The 20,555-nt window shown below is 40.3% G+C and overlaps 1 protein-coding gene and 1 long non-coding RNA gene across 2 annotated transcripts; one reads left to right on the top strand and one right to left on the bottom strand.

Annotated features, from left to right (window-relative positions):
* Nucleotides 1-4,825: 4,825 nt before the first annotated feature.
* On the bottom strand, nucleotides 4,826-6,410 carry LOC128800346 (uncharacterized). The gene is made up of 2 exons (XR_008434957.1): nucleotides 6,253-6,410; nucleotides 4,826-5,162 (listed from the first exon to the last, which is right to left on the bottom strand). It is a non-coding gene; the product is annotated as an uncharacterized LOC128800346 (long non-coding RNA).
* A 5,075-nt stretch (nucleotides 6,411-11,485) lies between these two features.
* OTUD1 (OTU deubiquitinase 1) lies at nucleotides 11,486-14,287 on the top strand. Its single transcript, XM_053961121.1, has one exon. It carries the CDS (start codon nucleotides 11,791-11,793, stop codon nucleotides 13,081-13,083), a length of 1,293 nt encoding a protein of 430 aa, XP_053817096.1. The 5' UTR covers nucleotides 11,486-11,790; the 3' UTR covers nucleotides 13,084-14,287.
* The last annotated feature ends 6,268 nt before the right edge of the window (nucleotides 14,288-20,555 follow it).

The following is a 20,555-nucleotide window of genomic DNA, read 5'->3' as shown; positions in this document are numbered from 1 at the left end:
ACCCACACATATGTATTAATACAGACATCAAAATGTAAGCTCAGTAAGCTCACATTTATAAACAAAGCTTGTTTATAAATCCTAATTCAACACCCTGCAAAGTGTTTCTTAATGAAAAGAATTAAGTATCAGCATTTTAGCAAAGAATGGGTGAAGGGTTAAAGGAAATACATTGTGCTTGCCCCTGGCTCAGATGAGCAAAGTACGCTGGAGTCTTTCAGGGATTAGAGGTAGAATGAGATACTGCTTCTAAAAATAGTACCAAGAGAATTTTATTTTAGATCGTATCTCTGTATACCACTGAGAACTAAAAAGAAAAGCTCATTCTTTCTAGGAATTTTGTGTGCATAATTATTTTATAACCCTAGACAACTTCCGGTGAAATCTCTTACACAGTAAAGGGACAGCGAGAAAGCCCTCATTTTGGAGGAACACATCTCCCTCTGCAGGTCTCTAGAGGCACCGTCTTCCTGCAAAATTCCTAAGGCACTTAGGTTGAGCAGACTGCACTGTGCCTCCTTTAGGACTGCACCCTCCCTCCCAAGTCTGAGCTTTACATTTCAGAGACACGCTGCTCAGGATACTCTAAACTACTCTAAACTTTCAGAATTTTCACATGTCTTTTTTGTACCTAGTCTTGTTAACTCCTGTGTAATTTTCTCTGATTCAGGTCAAACAACCCAGTGTCTAATTAAGGTATTAATACTTGCACATTAATCTATTTTGAAAACACGAATCTATATAATGTAGCTGAAATAGGTATATGAAAACAGAAGAAAAGTCAAAACAGATTCCTTAAGGGTTACACAATACAGAGATGACAGTGACAGTAGTATTTTTCATAGCATAAGAAAAAATCTGCTATGATACTTTCCTAATTTATGTTGACTAAAGCTTGCATAGAAATAGGTAGCTCCTTTATTCTGGTATTTCTTTGGTAACTGTTTATGTAGCACTATCACTGCTGTAATACCCTGTTTTTAAGTCACCTGAAATGCAAGGGATACAAAACCTAGAAGATTTGAAAAAAAAACACTTGCAATATTAGAGTAATTGCATTATTAATCGATCTTCTGTTAGTAATGGAAATTCAGAAGCAGTGCCTGTATTTATTTTATAATTTAATTTGAATTACTTTTGTAAGATAGACGGAGGTATTGGGTTTGCATGGCCAGGTGTTGGCAGCAGGGGGCTACAGGGGGGCTGCTGTGGAAATTGCCAGAGGCGTCCTCCTTGTCCCACGGAGGCAATTCCAGCCGGCTTCAGGACCGACCCGACGCTGGCCATGGCTGAGCCCATCAGAAAGGGTGGCAGCGCCTCTCTTACCTGGTAAGAGATTTAACAAGAAAAAAAGTTGTGCAAATATAATTGTGCTCGGAGAAGATTGAGAATACGTGAGAGCAACATCTCTGCAGACAGCCAGGTCAGTGAAGAAAGAGGGAGTTGAGGTCTCCAGCCGGAGCGGAGATTCCCCGGCAGCCCACGGAGGCACACGGGGATGCAGAGATCCACCTGCAGCCCGTGGAGGAGCCCCCGCCGGAGCAGGTGGATGCCTGAGAGAAGGCTGTGACCAGAGTCAGGACAAAGAGGGCCGGGTCCCGTTACCGGTGTCACGGGAGAGGGCCGGGGAGCCGCCCCGGCCCTGCAGCCGTAGATCCCGGCGGGACGGCCCCGGCGCGGGCCCGAGCCCGCAGAGCCCCGCCGGCAGCGCAGGAAGTGACGCGGGCGGCGCCGGGCTCGGGCCGGGCCCCGCCGCTTCCCGGAGCCGCCGCCGCGTCCCCGCCCCGCCCGCCGGGCCCGGCCCGCGGCCTCCTGCCCCGGGCGGCCGCCGAGCAGCGCCCCCGGGCTGGTGCACCCCGCAAAGCGTGCCCGAGCGGGGAAAATGAGTCCGGCCCAGCGCCCTTCTCCCGAGAGGCAGAACGCGCTTCTCCTGTTTGCTGCCAGCCGCCTGTTGCTCCGCAAATACCCTCACTCCCTTCTAAGTGTTCTTCTCATTTGATATATAGCCTTTTCCCCACCTTAAGCCAGCGTACTCGCTGTTGGAGCATCTGTCCAACTGGACACTTCCTAGTTAAGATAAAGGTGCTGCTGAGTTGTAGATACCAGTGGTTAGATCCTCAGAGGAGAGCGTCTGATGAGAGTTCACGCACTGCAGGTAACCGAGGTCAAGAAACCTTTTCCCTGCGTGATGGCATGTTTCAGACAATGCTGCACATAACGTGGCACCAATGCAATGGTCCCACTACACATGGACTGTCCTGAACTTCTCACCTCTGGTTACAAACAGGCTGGGGGAGAGAGGTGGATGAAGTTTAGATGGATTTTTAAAGCTGCATAAGAATAAGAAGAAAATGAAGAAATACAGAGTAGTGGCTTAGGCTCTGAAGGAAGAAGAAGAAAAAAATCTGGGCAGTTTGTGGCTGCAGGCTAGAGGAAGGTGGTTCAAACGAGTACAAGCCATTATGAATGGCCAGTTTTCTTTCATTGCAATAAATAAACTTAGACTTTGACATTCTAGATTTTGTGTGGTTAGGAGACAACAGTATGATGGCCCAGAGCTAGGCAAAATTTTCTCATAGGTCTCCCTTGATAGAAGTCAGTCAGAAAGAATGGACTAGCTGAAAAAAGTATAAAGGTATTAATGTGAATTTGAATGCACTGTTTGATCTATAGTGCTCTTTGACCTCAATAGCTATTAGCATTTGCATTAAAAATTATTTTAAAAATTCCTTAAACGTCTTTGAACTTAGATTACACCTGGAGAGATGTCAAATGTTTAATATCAAATATCAACACAACTCTGTAAATATAAAAGCAAATAATTACTTATAGATAATGTAGGGAGTTTTAAACAAGATGATTTCTTCTAATGGAGTTGAATTTTGCTAGTTCAATGCCTATTCAATGTGACATATAATCTGTATGGCTCATAACTCACCATAATTAGATGAATAAAGCCATTTCGAGTTCTGTAAGTCCACAGAAGTGCTAGGGATTCATATGCCTTTTAGAAAAAAATGTGCCTTTATTTTCAAGAATGAAAATAATTTAATTAATTGTACCTTTTCTGCAAGCTCTGGGCATTATTTCATTTCATGTACAGAAGAAAGATGGAAAGTGATACAAACTGCCAACATACAATTAAATGCTGTATTTTTTTTTCTCTTCTTTGAGCTCAAGCTGAAAAAGGGATAAACAAGTGATCTCTATTATAATAGTAGAAAGAGAGAAGTTTAAGAAGTTACATATAATGCAAGAGATAAATCATAAGTACATTGACAGATGTTACTTAAATGAATATAAAAGGGAGATTTCATCATTAAGTCAGATGTGCTGAGTAATGGTTTAAATTGATACTTGTAACTCAGCTATTCTTCTCAGAGGTTTTCTTTGGTTAGAAAAATAAAGGTAATTGAGTGAATGGCAGAATTTATTACTTGGCTTCAAAAGACCATTTGTAAAGCCTGTCTTTTAGGTCACATTTCAACACTAATATTATAGAGAAGAGTGCATTTTGGTTTGGGAAAAAATCTAATTAGCCATTTGAAACAGATCACAAATGTATTAGGAAAAAACTGCCAAAGATTGCATCAAGGTTTTTATGACATATAGGAATCAGATCACAGATTAGGCAAACTTTTTTATTTATCCCATATATTGCTTTGATACATATGAAAGGAGCAAATTTTATCCATTAGACGTTCTGATCAGAAGATTCACATATATTTATGAACTGAAGAACTCAACACTTTGTTTATGACATATTATGACTAATGCTGTTAGTTCCTTTCTTATTTTTGATTACTGTTGATCCTAACTATTCTAACTAATGTTTTTATGTTAAGTAACTCGATGCTGCACACCCTAATTACCTAAGCACTCATAATAATCTTGTTTATTTAGAAATGTCTTTGCTCTCTAGCCTGGGCAAGGACACCTATTGATTCTTTTAGATAATAATCAAAAGCTGTTTGTTTATAACCTTCATTCTCCAAATTCCCTGAAATGAATTTTATGATAATTTTAACCCAGTTGGAAGCTGCTGAAAATGGATTTGGAATGGTATACTGATGCCAAATCTAAAAGAATTGTATTTATGGCCTAATAAAATACTGCTTTTAACCTTGCAAAGTGACTTTACTTGTAATCTTTGAAAATGAGATCCTACTTGCCTCTGGTTTTCTCTCCAGAAGTGTTATTGTTTCACTGGCTGGGGATTCTGCTTTCTGTGCAGGGAACACTGTGGCACCACAAAAAAACCCAGGGAAAAAAAAAAAAAAGCAAACAAGGAAACAGACATAAATGGAGTAGAGTAGTAGAGTAGAGTAGTGGAGTAGACATAAAAGTAGAGTAAGATTTGATTGCACCTGAAGACCGAAGTCTTTACCAAGCTATAGTCCTCTGTTATAATTAAACTATAATGGTCCTCATATTCATAGGCCACCCTGGTTTCACCATGCTGCTGCAAGTATTTTGTTACCAGGATCCTTTCATAAAACTATTTGCAGTTATGTCATATCTGAAAGCCAAGGCTGTGAGTCAGGACTAAATTTATTCGTTGCCACTTCGTATCCATTTATTTTTGGCCAACATTACCTTTAACCAAAGGAGCTCTTCTTGCTCCCTAGTATTTAATCTGTGATGTATTTTTAAGGATCCCTTCTCAACCTTAGGTAATGCAACCTGTTAGGTAATGCAAGCCAAGAGCAGTTGTCTCCTCTTGTTAGACAGCCACCAGTGCCCTAATCATTCTAATTCCCTCTTGCTCTCCTTCCAGTCAACATCCTTAAGCAACAGTGAACAGAAATGTATACAGAATTCCAGATTAAGTTCCACAAGTCATTTATTAAAGAATTTTTTTTGTATATGTCCTCACTTGCTGTGTTCTAGGATCCTATTTGTCCTTTTGAAAGTTGCATCGCATCAGAAACAACAGTGATTCTGCCTCTGAATAGCAGCTGAGATTATGCTAATAACAGAAATACTGACCTGCCACCAGGTGGATGCCCTTTCATTTTGCACAGTTGGATTTCAGATAGTCACATAAGCAATTCTGTCTCTAGTCTTCAGATGTTTCCCATATGACATTTAAAAAATCTTCTTTAAATGCTGCTCAGCTCTCAATCTTTAAGTCAGTAGCACAGCTAGTGCTGGTGTAATTACTGAAAATATTAAAGTCAGTCTCAAGATGGATCTTTGAAGTACTCCATTAGCAAGTTTCTTTCAGTGTAACCATTTCTTTTAATAATTTTTAGTTGTTTCTCCCCATCATTATCTTTTGTTTCTTGTTTTAATTCCTGTCTTCATTGGATTGGTAATGACTCATACCATGCAGTATCAGAAACTTTATTTAGATACTGCAAGATTAGATATACTATATTTCCTATAGTGACTTTATATCAAATTCAGATAGTCATGCAGAAAACCCTCTATATCCAGGTCTGATATAGTAAGCTGACAGTATTTGGGATTCTGTCTCTGAATTACCAATTGAGTAATGCTTAATTGTCATAAAATTGTGCTTACCTATAAATCACAACTTGAAGAATGTTTATTTTCACGTATGGATAATGTAGCTTTAATAACTAGTGCTTCTTTGCAACAATGTTAATGCTTCCATTACACTAGAATAAATATTGAAACTCTTAAATTGCTAAAATCCTATTTTAAAATTTCTGTAGATATTCACTGGAAGCCTCAGGAACACTAATTTATATTTCAGGCTAAATAAAGATTCCATTCTGATTGGAGTTACCAGTCTAACCTACTAACTGGGGAGTATCTGTCCCTGATTTCTTCCAGTGAAAAATATTTCAGATTCATGCTCACTGTTATAAATGCTTTTTAACAATCATCTCTTGTTATATTAGAACTTTTAAAAAATAATTTCATATTGTACACTTAGGCATGGTAAAGTATGTTAAGGAAAGGTTTGGTTATTTGCGCAGACTAGGACATCAGTCAGGATGAATTGATGTCATCCCTCCTCTCTAATGGCTCTACCTGGGTTATTTTTTTCATGTTAAGACAGTGGAGTTAAACAGCTGTGATCCAACCTTGCCGTAACAGTTAGCTCTGTGCTACATAAATGGAAACAGAGCAGGTTTTTAATTGTGATGAGGTAAGCTCTCTCCCTACATTTCATCAGGGATTTGACATGACTTGCTGAGCTGGTTATGTAGCATATAACCACAGCCCTTTCCCACAGGAAGGACTTGGCAGGGGAACAACAAAGCTGGTAAATGTAATTACCTGCTATTCCGTGACTCTCAAAGCATGAATGATGAAATGTTTTCTGTGACACTTGCTTCTAGCTGCAAAATGATGATTCCTCCTTTTGCTGCTTGTTGATGGCAGAAAGGCAGGGAAAGGTGTGCACTGCAAGGTTGTGGAGGATAGATGGGATGACACTTCCCATGGAATCAGTCTGTTTCCTAACAGTCCTTTGCTTGTGAGGCCACACATGGTAGTGCTGGCTGCTTGCTACCTCACAAGAGCATTTTTTCACTTCAAGAGTAGGCAGTATTGCACCTTCTTTTCTACCACAGTTATTTTATGCTTCCAGTTTTCATCAAGATTAAGCTATTAATAATATTTCCTGTAATTGTGAATGGTGATTTCCTGCTTCTGGTATTTCTGCATTGCCCATTTCCCCTACCTCCTTCACAGTCTGTCCTTGTCAGAACTGTGTTCTGCTCTTAGTCTTAGCCAAAGTATCTACTTTCCTCGACCCTGAATTGCCATTAACCAACATGAAAGGGAGAGAAGTTGACTGATTTCCTGTAATTGACAAAAAATTAGACATTGTGAACACTTTTTTATCTCATAAGGTTTATAAAAAATAGAGAAGATAACCTTTCTAAACATCATACACATTATAAAATTTGTCTATGTAACATTATTACCACATTATTAACATTTTTTTTTTTTCAGAGGAAACAGCATTTTTGATTCCCAACCCCCCCTTTTTTTTTCCTGGTATCATCTTAAGGCCCTGTGCACAGTGATCACTGCAACTGCCATCTAGACTTCTGAGCAGAAATGTGAGGCTTGATCTGCGTCATCGCTCACATTTAGAGACTCACTTATCAAGTGGGATACCAACTGAGCCCTTGAGACATGAGCAAATGTCTATATTTATCACCAACAGCCCTTTTTCCACAAACTCTTGCCACATGATGTCATAGCACTGGTTGCATCTCTAATGCCTGGTGCACCCATACAGTGAATAAAATTTAATATATGCAGAAGTTGAACAACAAATTGTGAGGCAAAGCTCTCTGAGACATAGCCCTTGTTTTATGCAGTTTTACACCTCAGTGTAAGTTTGGATACAGTTTTCCTCCTTTTTATGTTAACATTTAGGGTGAAATACACTAGGTGCTTTAGTAAATACTAACACTTAGGCCATCACAAAGCAGGTGGCATCAGGAGTAGAAAAAAGACACTGGGAACAGGAAAGGGCAGCATTGGTTCTTTTGGCAGTTCTGTTGTCTTGTGACATCTTTATAGATTCACTGACCATGCCCCAAATAAGTTGCCTGTAACTGGTAATTTTATGAAAGAAATTATATGATATGATGATATGATATGATTGATATGCTATGATATGATGATATGATAATCTGCAACAGAGGATGAAATAGATGTTTTGTCAGTATGTTCCTTCTAGTTGAAGTGTATGTGCATTTCTTCCCTGTATTGGAAGATTCTTGATATATTTTTCTGTTTTCTAATAATTTACAAATTTTTCCCATGGTATACCACTTCAGATTATTAGTATAAATTCAACATTTCATATTCCAGTTACATACAAAAAGTTTTTAATTCATTAAATACTTCAGTCAGAAATATCTTTAGCTGAAAGGCTGTTAAGTCAGCACAAAAACAAAAAAAAAAAAAGGAAATTCTTATTCAGTGTAATTCACTACATCATTTTAGCTGACTTCTTTCTTCACTAGCAAATGTTCCTGGTGATGTAATTAATTTGTTTCTTCTATGTCAATCATGTATCTACTGAACATTAAAGTTAAAATTAGTTCTACTCTCATGCATTTCATTTTACGTCAGTGAATACCACTGTTGTTCCACAGCTGTTTTTGTGATTGTGGTTTGCCTTTTAAACAATCTAAACTATTCCTGGAATGTGCAGGGTAACCAGTGATAACAGTAATGTCAAGAGAAACTTTAACCACAGGAGATGTTTATGCTTTATTACTGCAGAGCTTGTTTTGAGATCTATTCTGTAAGAGCAAAGGACTTTACATTACCCTGTAATGAATGAATCAGAAGCTCAGGAATATTACTTTGTGGAAAACAGTGAAGGGCATGTCTATAGTGTGTTCTCCTCACTTTCCAAACACCTCTAGTGCTTGTGAGGCCATGACCTGCAGGGAAAAGTGGACAGAAGTTGGAAATACAGGAGTATTCTGGAAGTAATCGATACATAGGTTGTGTTTTAGCTGGGTCATAATAAAGCAAAATTTAGTTTTTCCTTGGAATTAACAGCAGTTCTACATGTAGCTGAACGAAATGTTCAAGACCAATATTCTGGTTGTAAAGGGCACTAAAGGCAGAACCATGTGCCCCTGGCTTTTATAGAGACTATTGCATTAAAGGCATTCAAATATTTTTTTGACATTTCTATTTCACCAGAGTTGTACTCATAGCACTTGATTATTCCAGGTCCTGCACCTGGTGGTGGTGGATGTCCCTCCATGCCCTTGCAAGTGTTCAAGGCCAGGTTGGATGGAGTTTTGAACAACCTGGTCTAGCAGAATGTGACCAGGAGCTAGATGATCTTTAAGATTCCTTCCAATCCAGGCCATTCTATGATTGCTCCCTGGTGTAGACCATGATTTAGGATGTCATTGTTAAAACCTGTCAGATATCTAAGAAAATTACCTTTAGGAAGTGTTGATTCCTGGTAACTCCTAGTATGAGAGTTGAAAGCTAACCATAAGATGCTTGTGTGGCAGAGGCTCAATGGGACTTTTGTCACTGGTCATCCAGAGAGACTGGATTCCCCTCAGGCCAAGTATGTGTGACTAACTCTGGCTGCTCAGTTATGAAAAATGTTGGTTGCATTACATCGTCAGTACTTAATAACAACACAGGTAAAACACACCAAGGTGAGCTTCTCTTTCCATTTACTTCACACAGGACATAATAAAGATATCAAAAGTAGTACACTATTAACATCAAGACAGTGGTTACAATGTTTGTTTTGTCTCTCAGTTACCTAGCAACACATCTTGATTGTATTTTAAGGTTATTAGTAAGCTTATTATGTGCATTTTAACTGAAAATTTAGGAAAGACATTATGTCTGCTTATAAGAAAAAAGTGAAAAAAAGAACAATCTATCTGCTACCATTACAAAAGCCTGCTGGCATATTTAGCATGTATTTCAGGATATTCCTTGGATTTCTATTCAGATAAACAAGTGTTGTTATCCAGAATATGCTACATTAGAGCATCAGAATACTAGTACGAGGGTAATTTGGGCATAAAAAAAAATCTGTTTCTCTCCTCAAATGAAGCACTGCAAACTTCAAGTCGTACCTCATTGTAACCAACAATCAGAATTAAACAGCTGCCCATCCACTAATGTACCACTGTTCCAAATAACCTATGGTTTTGGAGAGGCAGAACAGTCATTAGCAGGAGTTTCTATAATATCCTAGAAGAAAGAAATTTGCAGTACTGAGCATTCAAAATGCAGCACTTGCTCCTGCTAGAAGTGCTCTTATTCTGCTGCATCCATTTACTGTTCTGTAAGAGAAAGAGCTGCCTCTCCCTCCCCTCTCTCTGTTACCAGACTATTGAAGACTTTAAACCACCATCCTGTACTTAGCTCTGACATTTACTAGCAGACAGAACATTCACTAAACCAAAATACAGATAGCTTTTCTGGGAAAAAGAAAAATGTAGCAAAAGAACTGGCGAGCATTAATTTACATTATGCATCTTTATAAATGACCAAACACACAATGAAGAGCAACCGGCATATTTAAAACCCACTTGGAAGGGGCAATTTCCAGTAGTTTTACATTAAATCTCCTATCAGTATATATATAAACATATACATGTGAACTTGGAAATAGACATTGTCAAGTTTTGACTAAGAAATAAAACTAGACAAGAATCTTTCCTTTGCACCAAGCCTCCATTTCAAGGAGGAAAGATTTCAATTTACTGCTATTTGATCAATATATATTCCTCTCTAAGTAATGATTAGTCCAGAAATAAAGACTTACTGACTGGGCTCACAAACTATATTTAAAACAAAGTTCTGAACATTCTGAAATACAAGAGTCACTCTGTAATTTCAGAGCAGTTGTAATATCTTATCCCACTCTAACAGGCTGCCAGAAATGCTCCTGGATAAGGCCCATCACCATTTGTTCTAAAGATATCAACTTTTTGGCTGGCTCTGTCAGGTAACTGAGGACATGTGGACTTCGATTCATTATCTGATATGCTTCTTACATTTCAGCTTCGAAGGCAAAAATTTTGGATATATATTTAATCTGTAAAATTTTACTAAAAGGTTCCCAATATTGAATGCAATAAACTGCTGTGTCTTATCCATAATAAAAAAGATGTATGTGAAAACTTTTCCCGTAAATATCCACATGACTTTGTATGAAGGATTTGAGCATTTTTTCTCCAATATGCAATTTAGCTGAGAAAGTCATAATATGTTTTCCATTTAAAGAGAATGAAATTCCATATTGTGTTACTGGTAGCTCTGGAATTAACTGCGGAGACTGAAGATAGGAAATACATCCCTAAACATTGATACAAAATACAACCAAGGCTCCAAAGAAAATTATTTTGGACATTGCAGTATATTGCAACTGTTCCTCATATTCTGTCTTTTTAATTAATGTAAATGGAATGAGTAAAAGAAACTTTTCAGAATATCCAAATAAAGGATTTTGTTTGTTTGTTTTTAGAGTTCTACAATCTGCTTGGATTACTAAAACTTTCCTGAAGATATGTGAGGCTGTGGGATGGAATCCAGAACTGTTTTTAAGTATCACTTTGAACTTACATATGTCAATACCTTTTTCCCATTTTGTTAGGAATGACTGTCTGTACTAGCATTTGATCATAGTGCAAACTGGTGTTTCTTGTGTCAGAACACAATCAAAATGGAGAGTGTACAGATGTCATCATTGTCCCTGGACAAAGGCTTTATGACCTTATTTATACCGCAGCTACGACTAGAAGACATGGCTTAATTTTAAAGTGCTACCGGCATTAATAAACCAATTATCAATGATCTTGATGAGACCCATATTTCAGACCGTGTGTCTCCTGTTAATACGTGCCGGTTTATATCACACACCTTTGTATGCATGCACTGCATTTCCAGAGTGGGACTGCAGGTGGACAAACAGCAGCTTGCGCCTGGGACTGTCCCAACCGAATGGATGTAATCACTGTTACCCTGACCGAGCTGCAAACTAGGAGCCGTGACACCGAGCACACGTAGGCCGGGCAGGGGCGGCGCTCGCTGACGTCCCGGGCAGCCCCGCCTCCCTCCCGCGCTCCCGCAGCTTCCAGAAGGGCCGGAGCCCGCGGGGGGGCCGGCCCGGTGGCGCAGTCGGAATTGCTGCGGCCGCGGGGCCCGGCCGGGGCGGGGCGGGCGGTGATGCCCTTGTTTATTTTTACTCGGGCGGTTCATCCTCCTCGGCAGCCCCAGCGCGGCCCCCGCTGCCGCTCCCCGCCCCAGCTCCGACGGCGGCGCCGCCTATAAAGCGCCGCCCGCGGGGAGCCGAGGATGCAGCTCTACAGCTCCGTGATCACCCACTACCCGGCGGCCGCCACCGCAGCAGCCGCCGCGGCCTCGTCGAGCTCCGCCGCCGTCTTCAAGGTCTCCTTGTCGCCGGGACCCTCCGCTGCGGAGGCACCGAGCGCCGCCGACGCCGCGGGCCCGAACGCGGCCGCTGAGAGCTCCGGCAAGGAGAGCTTCGTTCCCGCGGGGGGCAGCAGCAGCGCCGCCGCCATGCCCGCCTTCTCGTCCTGCCTGGAGGTGATGCCGAGCGGCCCCGCGGCGGGCCCGGCCGGGCGGCCGGCGGGCGGCCCGCAGTTCAGCTCCTGCGCGCAGGTCACCGTCAGCCGCCGGCGGCCGCTGGAGCGGATCGTGCCCATCCGCATCGTGCAGCGCGCCGAGGCCGCCGGAGAGCTGGTGCCGGCCTCGCCGCGCAGCCGCGCCTGGCTGGAGGGCATCCTGGAGAGTGTGCGGCAGGCCGGGGGCGACGGCGAGGCCGCCGCCGAGGAGCCCAGCAACCGCAGCCTGCGGCTCAGCGAGCACTGCCAGGCGCTGCAAGCGGCGGCCGCCGGTGCCCAGTCCGGGCTGGTCCCCGGCTGCGGCCCCGCAGAGCGGAGCGGGGCCCCCGCGCAGCCCGGCGGCCCCGCGCACGGCCAGGAGGAGGAGGCGGCGGGGCCCGACGTGCGGCGGGGGCCCGGCGGCAGAGCGGAGCGCAGCGAGAAGCTGGCGCTGTACCTGGCCGAGGTGGAGAAGCAGGACAAGTACCTGCGACAGAAGGGCCGGTTCCGCTTCCACATCATCCCCGACGGGAACTGCCTGTACCGCGCCGTCTGCAAGGCGGTGTACGGGGACCAGCGGCTGCACAGCGAGCTCCGCGAGCAGACCGTGCACTACATCGCCGACCACCTGGACCACTTCAACCCCATCATCGAGGGCGACGTGGGAGAGTTCCTCATCGGCGCCGCTCAGGACGGGGCCTGGGCCGGCTACCCGGAGCTGCTGGCCATGGGGCAGATGCTGAACGTGAACATCCACCTCACCACGGGCGGCCGGCCCGAGAGCCCCACCGTTTCCACCATGGTTCACTACCTGGGGCCCGAGGACCCGACACGGCCCAGTATCTGGCTGAGCTGGCTTAGCAATGGGCACTACGATGCTGTGCTGGACCGCGTGTGCCCCAACCCAGAGTACGAGGCGTGGTGCAGACAGACTCAGGTACAGCGCAGGCGGGACGAGGAGCTGGCCAAGTCCATGGCAGTGTCCTTGTCCAAGATGTACATTGAGCAGAATGCCTGCTCATGAGACCGCCTGGGCCGGGAGCTTTGCTGCAGGGACTGACAGAGAGGTGTGCTCGCTGTGATGGTGATGCCTTAATCCTTAATGAAGCAGCAGCACCCCAGACGGAGAAAGACTGTCGGTTGCGGGGGATAAATACAGACGTAGTTGTAATATTCTGTTGTAAAAACTTAGCCTCGGGTTATTTGCAAGCAGATTTCTCTGTGTATGTTTGTGTATCCCTTCCCCACTGTCTATTTTCTATAAGAATGTATTTTTTGCACACTATTTTTAAACTGTTACCTCCATCTTCTACATCTTACATTAGTATCTGGCTTTCAGCTGTACAGCCAAAAACGTTTGTAAACAGTTTTTGTAAATAAGGCTTATGATGTAACAGCTATTTTTTGCTGTGTTTTTTACCCATAAACTTTATATTTTTACCAAATGAAGTTGATGTCAAACTGACCCCCCTAGTTGATGAAAACATTGTGGGTATTTTCTTGCTAAATTAAAATAATGGCTTTTGTAAAAGTGCGGCAAAGTGAGAACAGACTGCTTTTAGGAACAGTTTCTTTCTCTGCCTGGAGCACAGAATAGGTCCTTTGAGCCAGTTGGAATGCAGCTACACATGAACAGTGCAGGGAGCAATTGACTCTTCTGTTTTTAATTACTGTTTTGAGTAAACTGGCCTCTTGTTGCCTGGTTGGCTCACTCTGCTCCACTTATATTATTTATCTATAATAACAGAACATTAACTTGCAATAGAATGTTGTGACTAGATAATAGTCTCCTGCTTTGGCAGTAATTGCCGTGGCTGCACCTCAGTGTTTGTGTTCTTGTTTCTGGGGTTATGGTGTCTTTCGTATAAGCCCTGCTTCTTTTTTGGCACTGGTGTTTCACCAACAAGTCATTATCTGATCACAACATTTTATTCACGTGACTTTATTTTCTAATCAAGAAATCAGGAATGGTATTCTACATTATGGTTTAAAAGGAAAAAAAAAAACTTAAATTGAGGTTTGTATGGTTTGCTGGGTCAAACATTTAAATGTCTCCAATCTGGATTCTGTCTCTTCTACTTTCTGATGAACTTGTTAGATATATTTATTAAGTAATGCAGTTTGTACTTTTTTTATTTTGTAATATATTGTGATTTTGGAATTTATACTGTATTTGTATAATAGGAATATTCACAGCTAAAATGGAATGAATAAAGAATATAATTTTACTTGTGCTCTTCTTTTCTGCCCTGTGCATTCTTGGTGTGGGGAATAATTGAGGGTGGGTTCACAGGATCTTTTATATAGCTTCTCTGCCTTAGTCTCCCCTATTAAGAGGTGGGAAGAAGGGGCATGGTACTTTACAGATGTGAACCACTGATAATTCTGGTGTCTGTCAATATGTGAAAGAAAGAAATGCTGGCATTTAAAGGCAATTGGATATCTGTAATTATTTTCTTACTGCAAGAGATCTTAGTATATCTGTTTGCCAGTGAGAAACCATTTTCTATATTAATATGCCTTAGAAAGGGAGTTCTCAAGCACAGTTCGTGAGCTAGTGATGCCAGGGTTGGTGGTGAGCCAGCTCTCTGCTGGACTGTGCACACTTGGGCTTGGACATTGGTCTTTGGGAACCTCCATTCTGCAGTTAGCCCCAAACTTGCTCGAGATTTGTCCTGTCAGTAGTGATACCTTGGCACCCTCTTGTTACTCAAACATAGTAATGTTATAGGAAGATACAGCTTTCTACTCCCCTCGCAAGATGGAAATGCCTTCCACGTTATTTAAACAAATGTTTAAACAAGTGTTTACAAATGTGCACGTGTTTACAAATCACTCCCTGATCTCAAAATGGTAAAAGGCTTCATCCTTAAACAACAGAAGGGTACTAAAGTTATGATTAAAAAGAAACTAAATAGCTGAAATGCATCAGTCTTAGTTGAGCACATGTGATAGATCTGCAGGACTGATGTACGTATTTATTACTGGTTTATGTGGTACAAAGAGTAGATTTAAATATTATGTTATTTTCAAAGGATTGGTAAATAGAATATTTTTATTTAATAAAATATGTAACAGTGGTGGAAAACCCCCAGTCTTTCTAGTCCACTGCTGCTTAACTCATGAATCTTTGGAAAGCTGAGTTTTAAGGTGAGAGCATGGTAAAGATGCAGTCATGGATGTGTTCATAAGGAACAGAGGTAGTTTATAGGGAAAATGGCTACTCACATGACTCTAAAAATGAAGATATTAATACAGCATCACTAAATGTCAATGATGTGTTGACTAATTAAAAACATTTTATCCAGGCTGCTTAGGTTTTGGGTTGGATGTGATTAATTAATTCAAAGTTGTGACTATCCCAAACTTTTAAAAAACCCCAAATGCATTTATTTTAAGTCTTCTAAAATTACTGTTTATGGCTGTATCGTGAGTTGTGATCACAAATTCTGTTTGTGTTTTGCAACACAAACATAAATGCTCAGTAAGCTAAGCAAAAAGGATTGGTACAGCATAGTGTGATAAAAATGATACTGAAATATCACAAATAAATAAAGCAGTGTTAAAAACCAACAGTGTGGGACTCTGGGATGGGTTCCCACAGAGTTCCTCAGCAATTTATCTACTGCATGAGTCACAGGGGCATGCAGATAACTTTAAGGAATTTGAAAAAACTAGGTTACTTGTTGAACTAGTTTGCAAACACATGGAGGGTGTATTGCTGAAGCGTGTAACAAGGCACTTGTTTTTGCAGCTTGCATTATGTACTGTGTCTAAAAGGAAATTACAAAAATGGCATTGCAGGTGTTTTGGACACATGGAAAGTGTTTTTATTTTTTAAATAGCTGTGGTTTTTAAAGTTCAGCTAAGACACTAGGTTCAGATGCAAGCTAGTGGTGTATTGTTTGAACAGGAGTAGAGGCAGTTTCATGGACAAATTTTATGGAAGCAGTGATCCTAATGTGGACAGAGCTTTACAAAACTGCTTGTAACACTATTCTTGACCCCAGAAAAAGCAGAGGTAGATGCAAGTTTTCCTTTACTGTCCTGTGTTCAACAATTCCAGTAACAAGGGAAGGACAGATATTGTCCTGGATCATAATTTCAGTGCCCGATTATTTTAACCTTGGCTAATTACTTACATAACCCAACTAATCCTTAGACCCATCTGGGGACTTTGGTCAACAGACCTTTTATTATTGACAATAAGTCAGAAAAAGAGGTTGATTTTCAATATGCCACTTGTATGGTTCTATAAATCAGGTAGAAAATGCTTTAATTCTAAACCAAGCTAATGTGAACTTAGTCAGTGGAAGCATAAGCTTTGTGATGACATCTTTCCTTTTATTTTGTAACACAGTTGTGAATTAGTTGACATGTTGGATGCTGCACTTCAGGAGTTCCTTAGGTTGCCAAGACTATGACATTCTGTCACTAAATGTGCAAGGGATGTGTTAAAATTGTCATGTGTGTTGAACAGACTTGGTTACATGAAGCAAGGAATCCCAAAATACGGGAGATGGGCAAGTAGGAAAGGGAAGATTTATGTAAGTATCACTGTTTTCCATTTCAGTCAAGGGCTTGTTCTTCAGAAAGTTAAGTGGATGACACTTTGTGCTTAGTAACTTTCTCAGGACACACAGAAGTAGTCAAATGCCAGCTACAGCAATTTATCTGTCCTGTTGTATTTGGCTGATCCATTACATGTGTGTAAGATAAATATTTTACATTAATTCCACTTGTAAATAAAGGTGTGTTTCAGTATTTCTTATACATGTACAAAATCACCTGAATACAAATATTTCTACTGTCTGCTTTTGCTTTTATGATGTCAGAATTACTTGGTAGGATTTTTGAGGATAAAATTTCAATTTTGTTTTAGTAATTTGTCAGCGTGCTCATGCATTGCTTCTGAATACAAGCAGAAAATGATGACAAATATCTCACAACAGAGACAAGTACCTGGCAATAACTGTTTTTTGCTTATAGTTTGCTTATAATCTTTTATATTTATTCAACAGTTTATTGGTATGTAGTGGTAAGTGTTCCTAGGATGTTGGTGCAAAATGGTGTGAAATGAAAAAGATTCCTGAGCCTCATTGTTAAAAAGATTGTCCCATTTCAGAATTGCTTGGTTGTGTGAAAATACGCAGCATCCAGTGAGATAGTGAGTAACTGAAAAAACAGTTATGAGAAAATGCAATTCTGTAGTCATCAGAACTTTTTAAAGAAGCAAAAAAAATTAAACTTTGAATTTTTACTAACATACAGGCTGATTTGTAACATGTACATGTGTGTTTCAGTTGAAAAAGAAAAGTGGCTTTGAAATTTCCTGTTCAGTTTTAATTTAAAATCTGTCTTTTTTATAACAAGTTTATACTATTAATGGATAAAAAGATACAGCAATGCAATATATTGTACTTCAGCCTTTTTTTTTCTGGAGCTAGTATTTAAAATCTGTTTATACAAGGAAACCCATACATGGTATTCAGACTGCAAATCAATGGAAATAAACCACTGTCACGTTCCAAGTTTCTGTGGCATGAGTGGTTATTACTCCCATCTTCTCATAAATTTGTCCTAATTACTGAGTAAGATCAAGCTTCTCTGGAGAAAAGGTGAGTGCAATTGTAATAGCATGATGCACGTACACGGGGATGAACTAATCTTTCTTGTGTGATCTTAAAAAATGGCATTTGCTGCATTTTTAGTGTGTATTTTTAAACCATTTTGCTTTTAATCCTTATTTTATTTCATGGAAGTTTTACTGGAAGTTGTAGGAAACAAACGAATGAGTTCTTACAAGGCATGGTTGGTTAATAGTGTTTGAACCTTCAGCACTGCAGCACAGTTAAGCTGAGTACAGAGTGGCATCTGCAGGGAAGATGGCAATTGTAGGAGGAAAGTTGGAGCTGGGATCTGGCTGTGAAGGAGCCCAGGTCACCTTCTATCCTTTTGTCTCTCTTCTTCACCCACATCCCCAGCAGGCACATCCTGACTCGCTGTGCCGTTGGTGTGGTGGCAGCTTCAGGATCATTACTGCTGCTCCTTGGGGTCTAGTTATGGAGTTCCTGTACTGCCCAGCTTTTGGGGGCTGCAAATGAAGGGAGGGATGCAACACTCATTAAAAAATGGGAAGGATTTCACGGGCAAAGGCTTTTCTTTGGACACTTTGATGCTTTCCTTGCCTGTGAACTTCTATTACTGAATTTCAAAGACTTAAAGCATGGTTGAACATCAAAATGGTTTGCAAAGGGCAATGTGATTTTAAAAATCACATAAAGCATGTTAACAGATTTTTGAGAGTCAAATGCTGAAGTATGCTGAAATACCTATTTTTAGAAAAAATAATCCATAATTACATTAGCAAAACCATATTATTTTCACAGGTACAAGGATCCAGCATTTTTCCTGCACAAAACTTCTATTTTTGCTGACTGTAAAGTTTCATATTCCACCTGTTTAACTAACCAACATATCTGGGCAAGAAAATAATGATTTCAGATCTCTGGGTGTGATTTGGAATTTGGTAAAGTCTATCAATTTAACCCAATATCACTAAATGCAATATTTCTTCCCATTGCTGATGCTGTAGTCAAGTTTAGATGTCTGCTTTTAGAAATAACATGATCGTTGGAACTCCAACTGAGCTTCTTTTGATATTTTTTAGGGAGAGCCCATGGTCAAAATGCACTCCCTTTGTAAATAAACAAAACTAGTATGTTTTATATCTAAATTGCCTGCCTTCCCTATGACTTAAAGATTGAGACATGACCAAGCAATAAAGCACTTAACTAACGTGTTTATATGATTTATTTGCTTTCCTGATAAACTTCAGCTCCACTGGAATAGGTTACTCACAGGGACTGATCTTGCCTTTTGTGGTTTAAGGTAGGAGCAATGATAAATTTATTGTCTCAGTAGTTACTAACACAATTCCTATTACTTCTGCAAACTCTATCTGAAACTTTAAAATTTATTATATTTTTGTTGATTATCAATCATAATGCCTATTCAGGATTAACCATAGAAAGTAGTTACTCTGTAAACCAAAACCTAATTAAATAGGACATTTGAGTGAGTTTAGGAGTTGACAGCTGTTTTTCTGTTTATGTATAATCAAGGGAAATGTGGTGCCCAAAATGAAGTGGTTGTGAAAGGACTTGTTTTGCTCTGAAAGATGGTTATGTCAGCTTATAGATCAGCATTGTTACTGCTGATGTAAAAGCTTTAATGCACTTGAATTTATTATTTCTTAATTAAGTAATGATGTTATCTCACAACAAGTTGCATTTTTGCTACACTCAGGATCTCTTTGCTACACAAGAGACTAATACTGCTAGGTTAGAAAGAAAAGAATGTTTTACTTTTAGAAGTAATTGCTTTTTTTTCCATTTATCTCCCACCATTCTAATAGTCAGTGAAAGAGAGCTTTGACTTTAGGTAAGGAATGTTTGTGCATGTGGCCTGTGCTCTCCCTAAAGTAGTAAGTTGAATCCATGTAGAATAAGTTTTTTTTTACTTCAGATTAATACCCATAAAAGTGGTGAATAAACAGTTGGCTAAAAAACTGCCTGTTATATACGGTATTTGGCTCAGCAAAGCTGCAGTCCCACTGGGACTTGGATGGGAAGCAGCATTATAACAGCACAAACTTTACACTTACCTGAAAACTTAATCTCCATTTAGTTATTTTGCTCTTAGTTTTTAGATTTTTTTGCATGCATGTTATCTTACTTATCAGGAAGTAAATATTTTTGGATGTTTTGTCAATTAGGTAGCTGTCCTTTTGGATATACTCATGATAATTCATGTGAACCATTCACATGAATGTGATTCCTGGTAGATTTCCATTTTCAGTTAATATTCTACAGCAGTGGCCCTGAAGAGGCTATGCAACACCTGAAATTGCTAGAAATTATACCAAACAATAAAAAATTCAGTTATTTGATAGCATTTATGTAATCAGATTCTTCTCCTTCTCTAGCTCTGTACAGAGACAAATGTTCCAAAATGGATAAATAAGACAACACTGGGATCTGTTAGGTAAATTAAAGAAGCATTTGCAGAGAAATAATAACTGTTTGCACTAACATATTCACCAAATATGTTATTGCAAAGGGGGTTGTTGGGACACAGTAGTAGATATGCTCTTCAAAACTCCTTATTGTCACACTGAGATTTGTGACAATTTCAAACAAACAAAACCTAAAAAAATCCCCAAACAAAAATGGCAAACAAAATCCCAAAAAATGTAAACTTTTACAACCAAAAACCCAAGGGAAGCTGCTCTGGGTAGGCTGTGTTTGTGAGGAACCATTGTCACAGAGACAGGTTATATAACATGAACCTTGGCAGTGGCCTCAGTCCAACATCTACAGGAAATCGTTCTGCCAACTGGGCTTCTACCCTGAGAGACCAAGTAGGTAATAGTCGATGCTCTACTTCAGTCAAGGGATTGAGTTAATCTCTGCTAAGACTTTTGGTGCTCCCTCA

The sequence above is a fragment of the Vidua chalybeata genome, chromosome 1 (genome assembly GCF_026979565.1).
Source record: "Vidua chalybeata isolate OUT-0048 chromosome 1, bVidCha1 merged haplotype, whole genome shotgun sequence".
Classification (NCBI taxonomy): domain Eukaryota; kingdom Metazoa; phylum Chordata; class Aves; order Passeriformes; family Viduidae; genus Vidua; species Vidua chalybeata.
The sequence above is the reverse complement of the archived record's forward strand: the minus strand, read 5'-3'. Positions and strand labels throughout refer to the sequence as shown.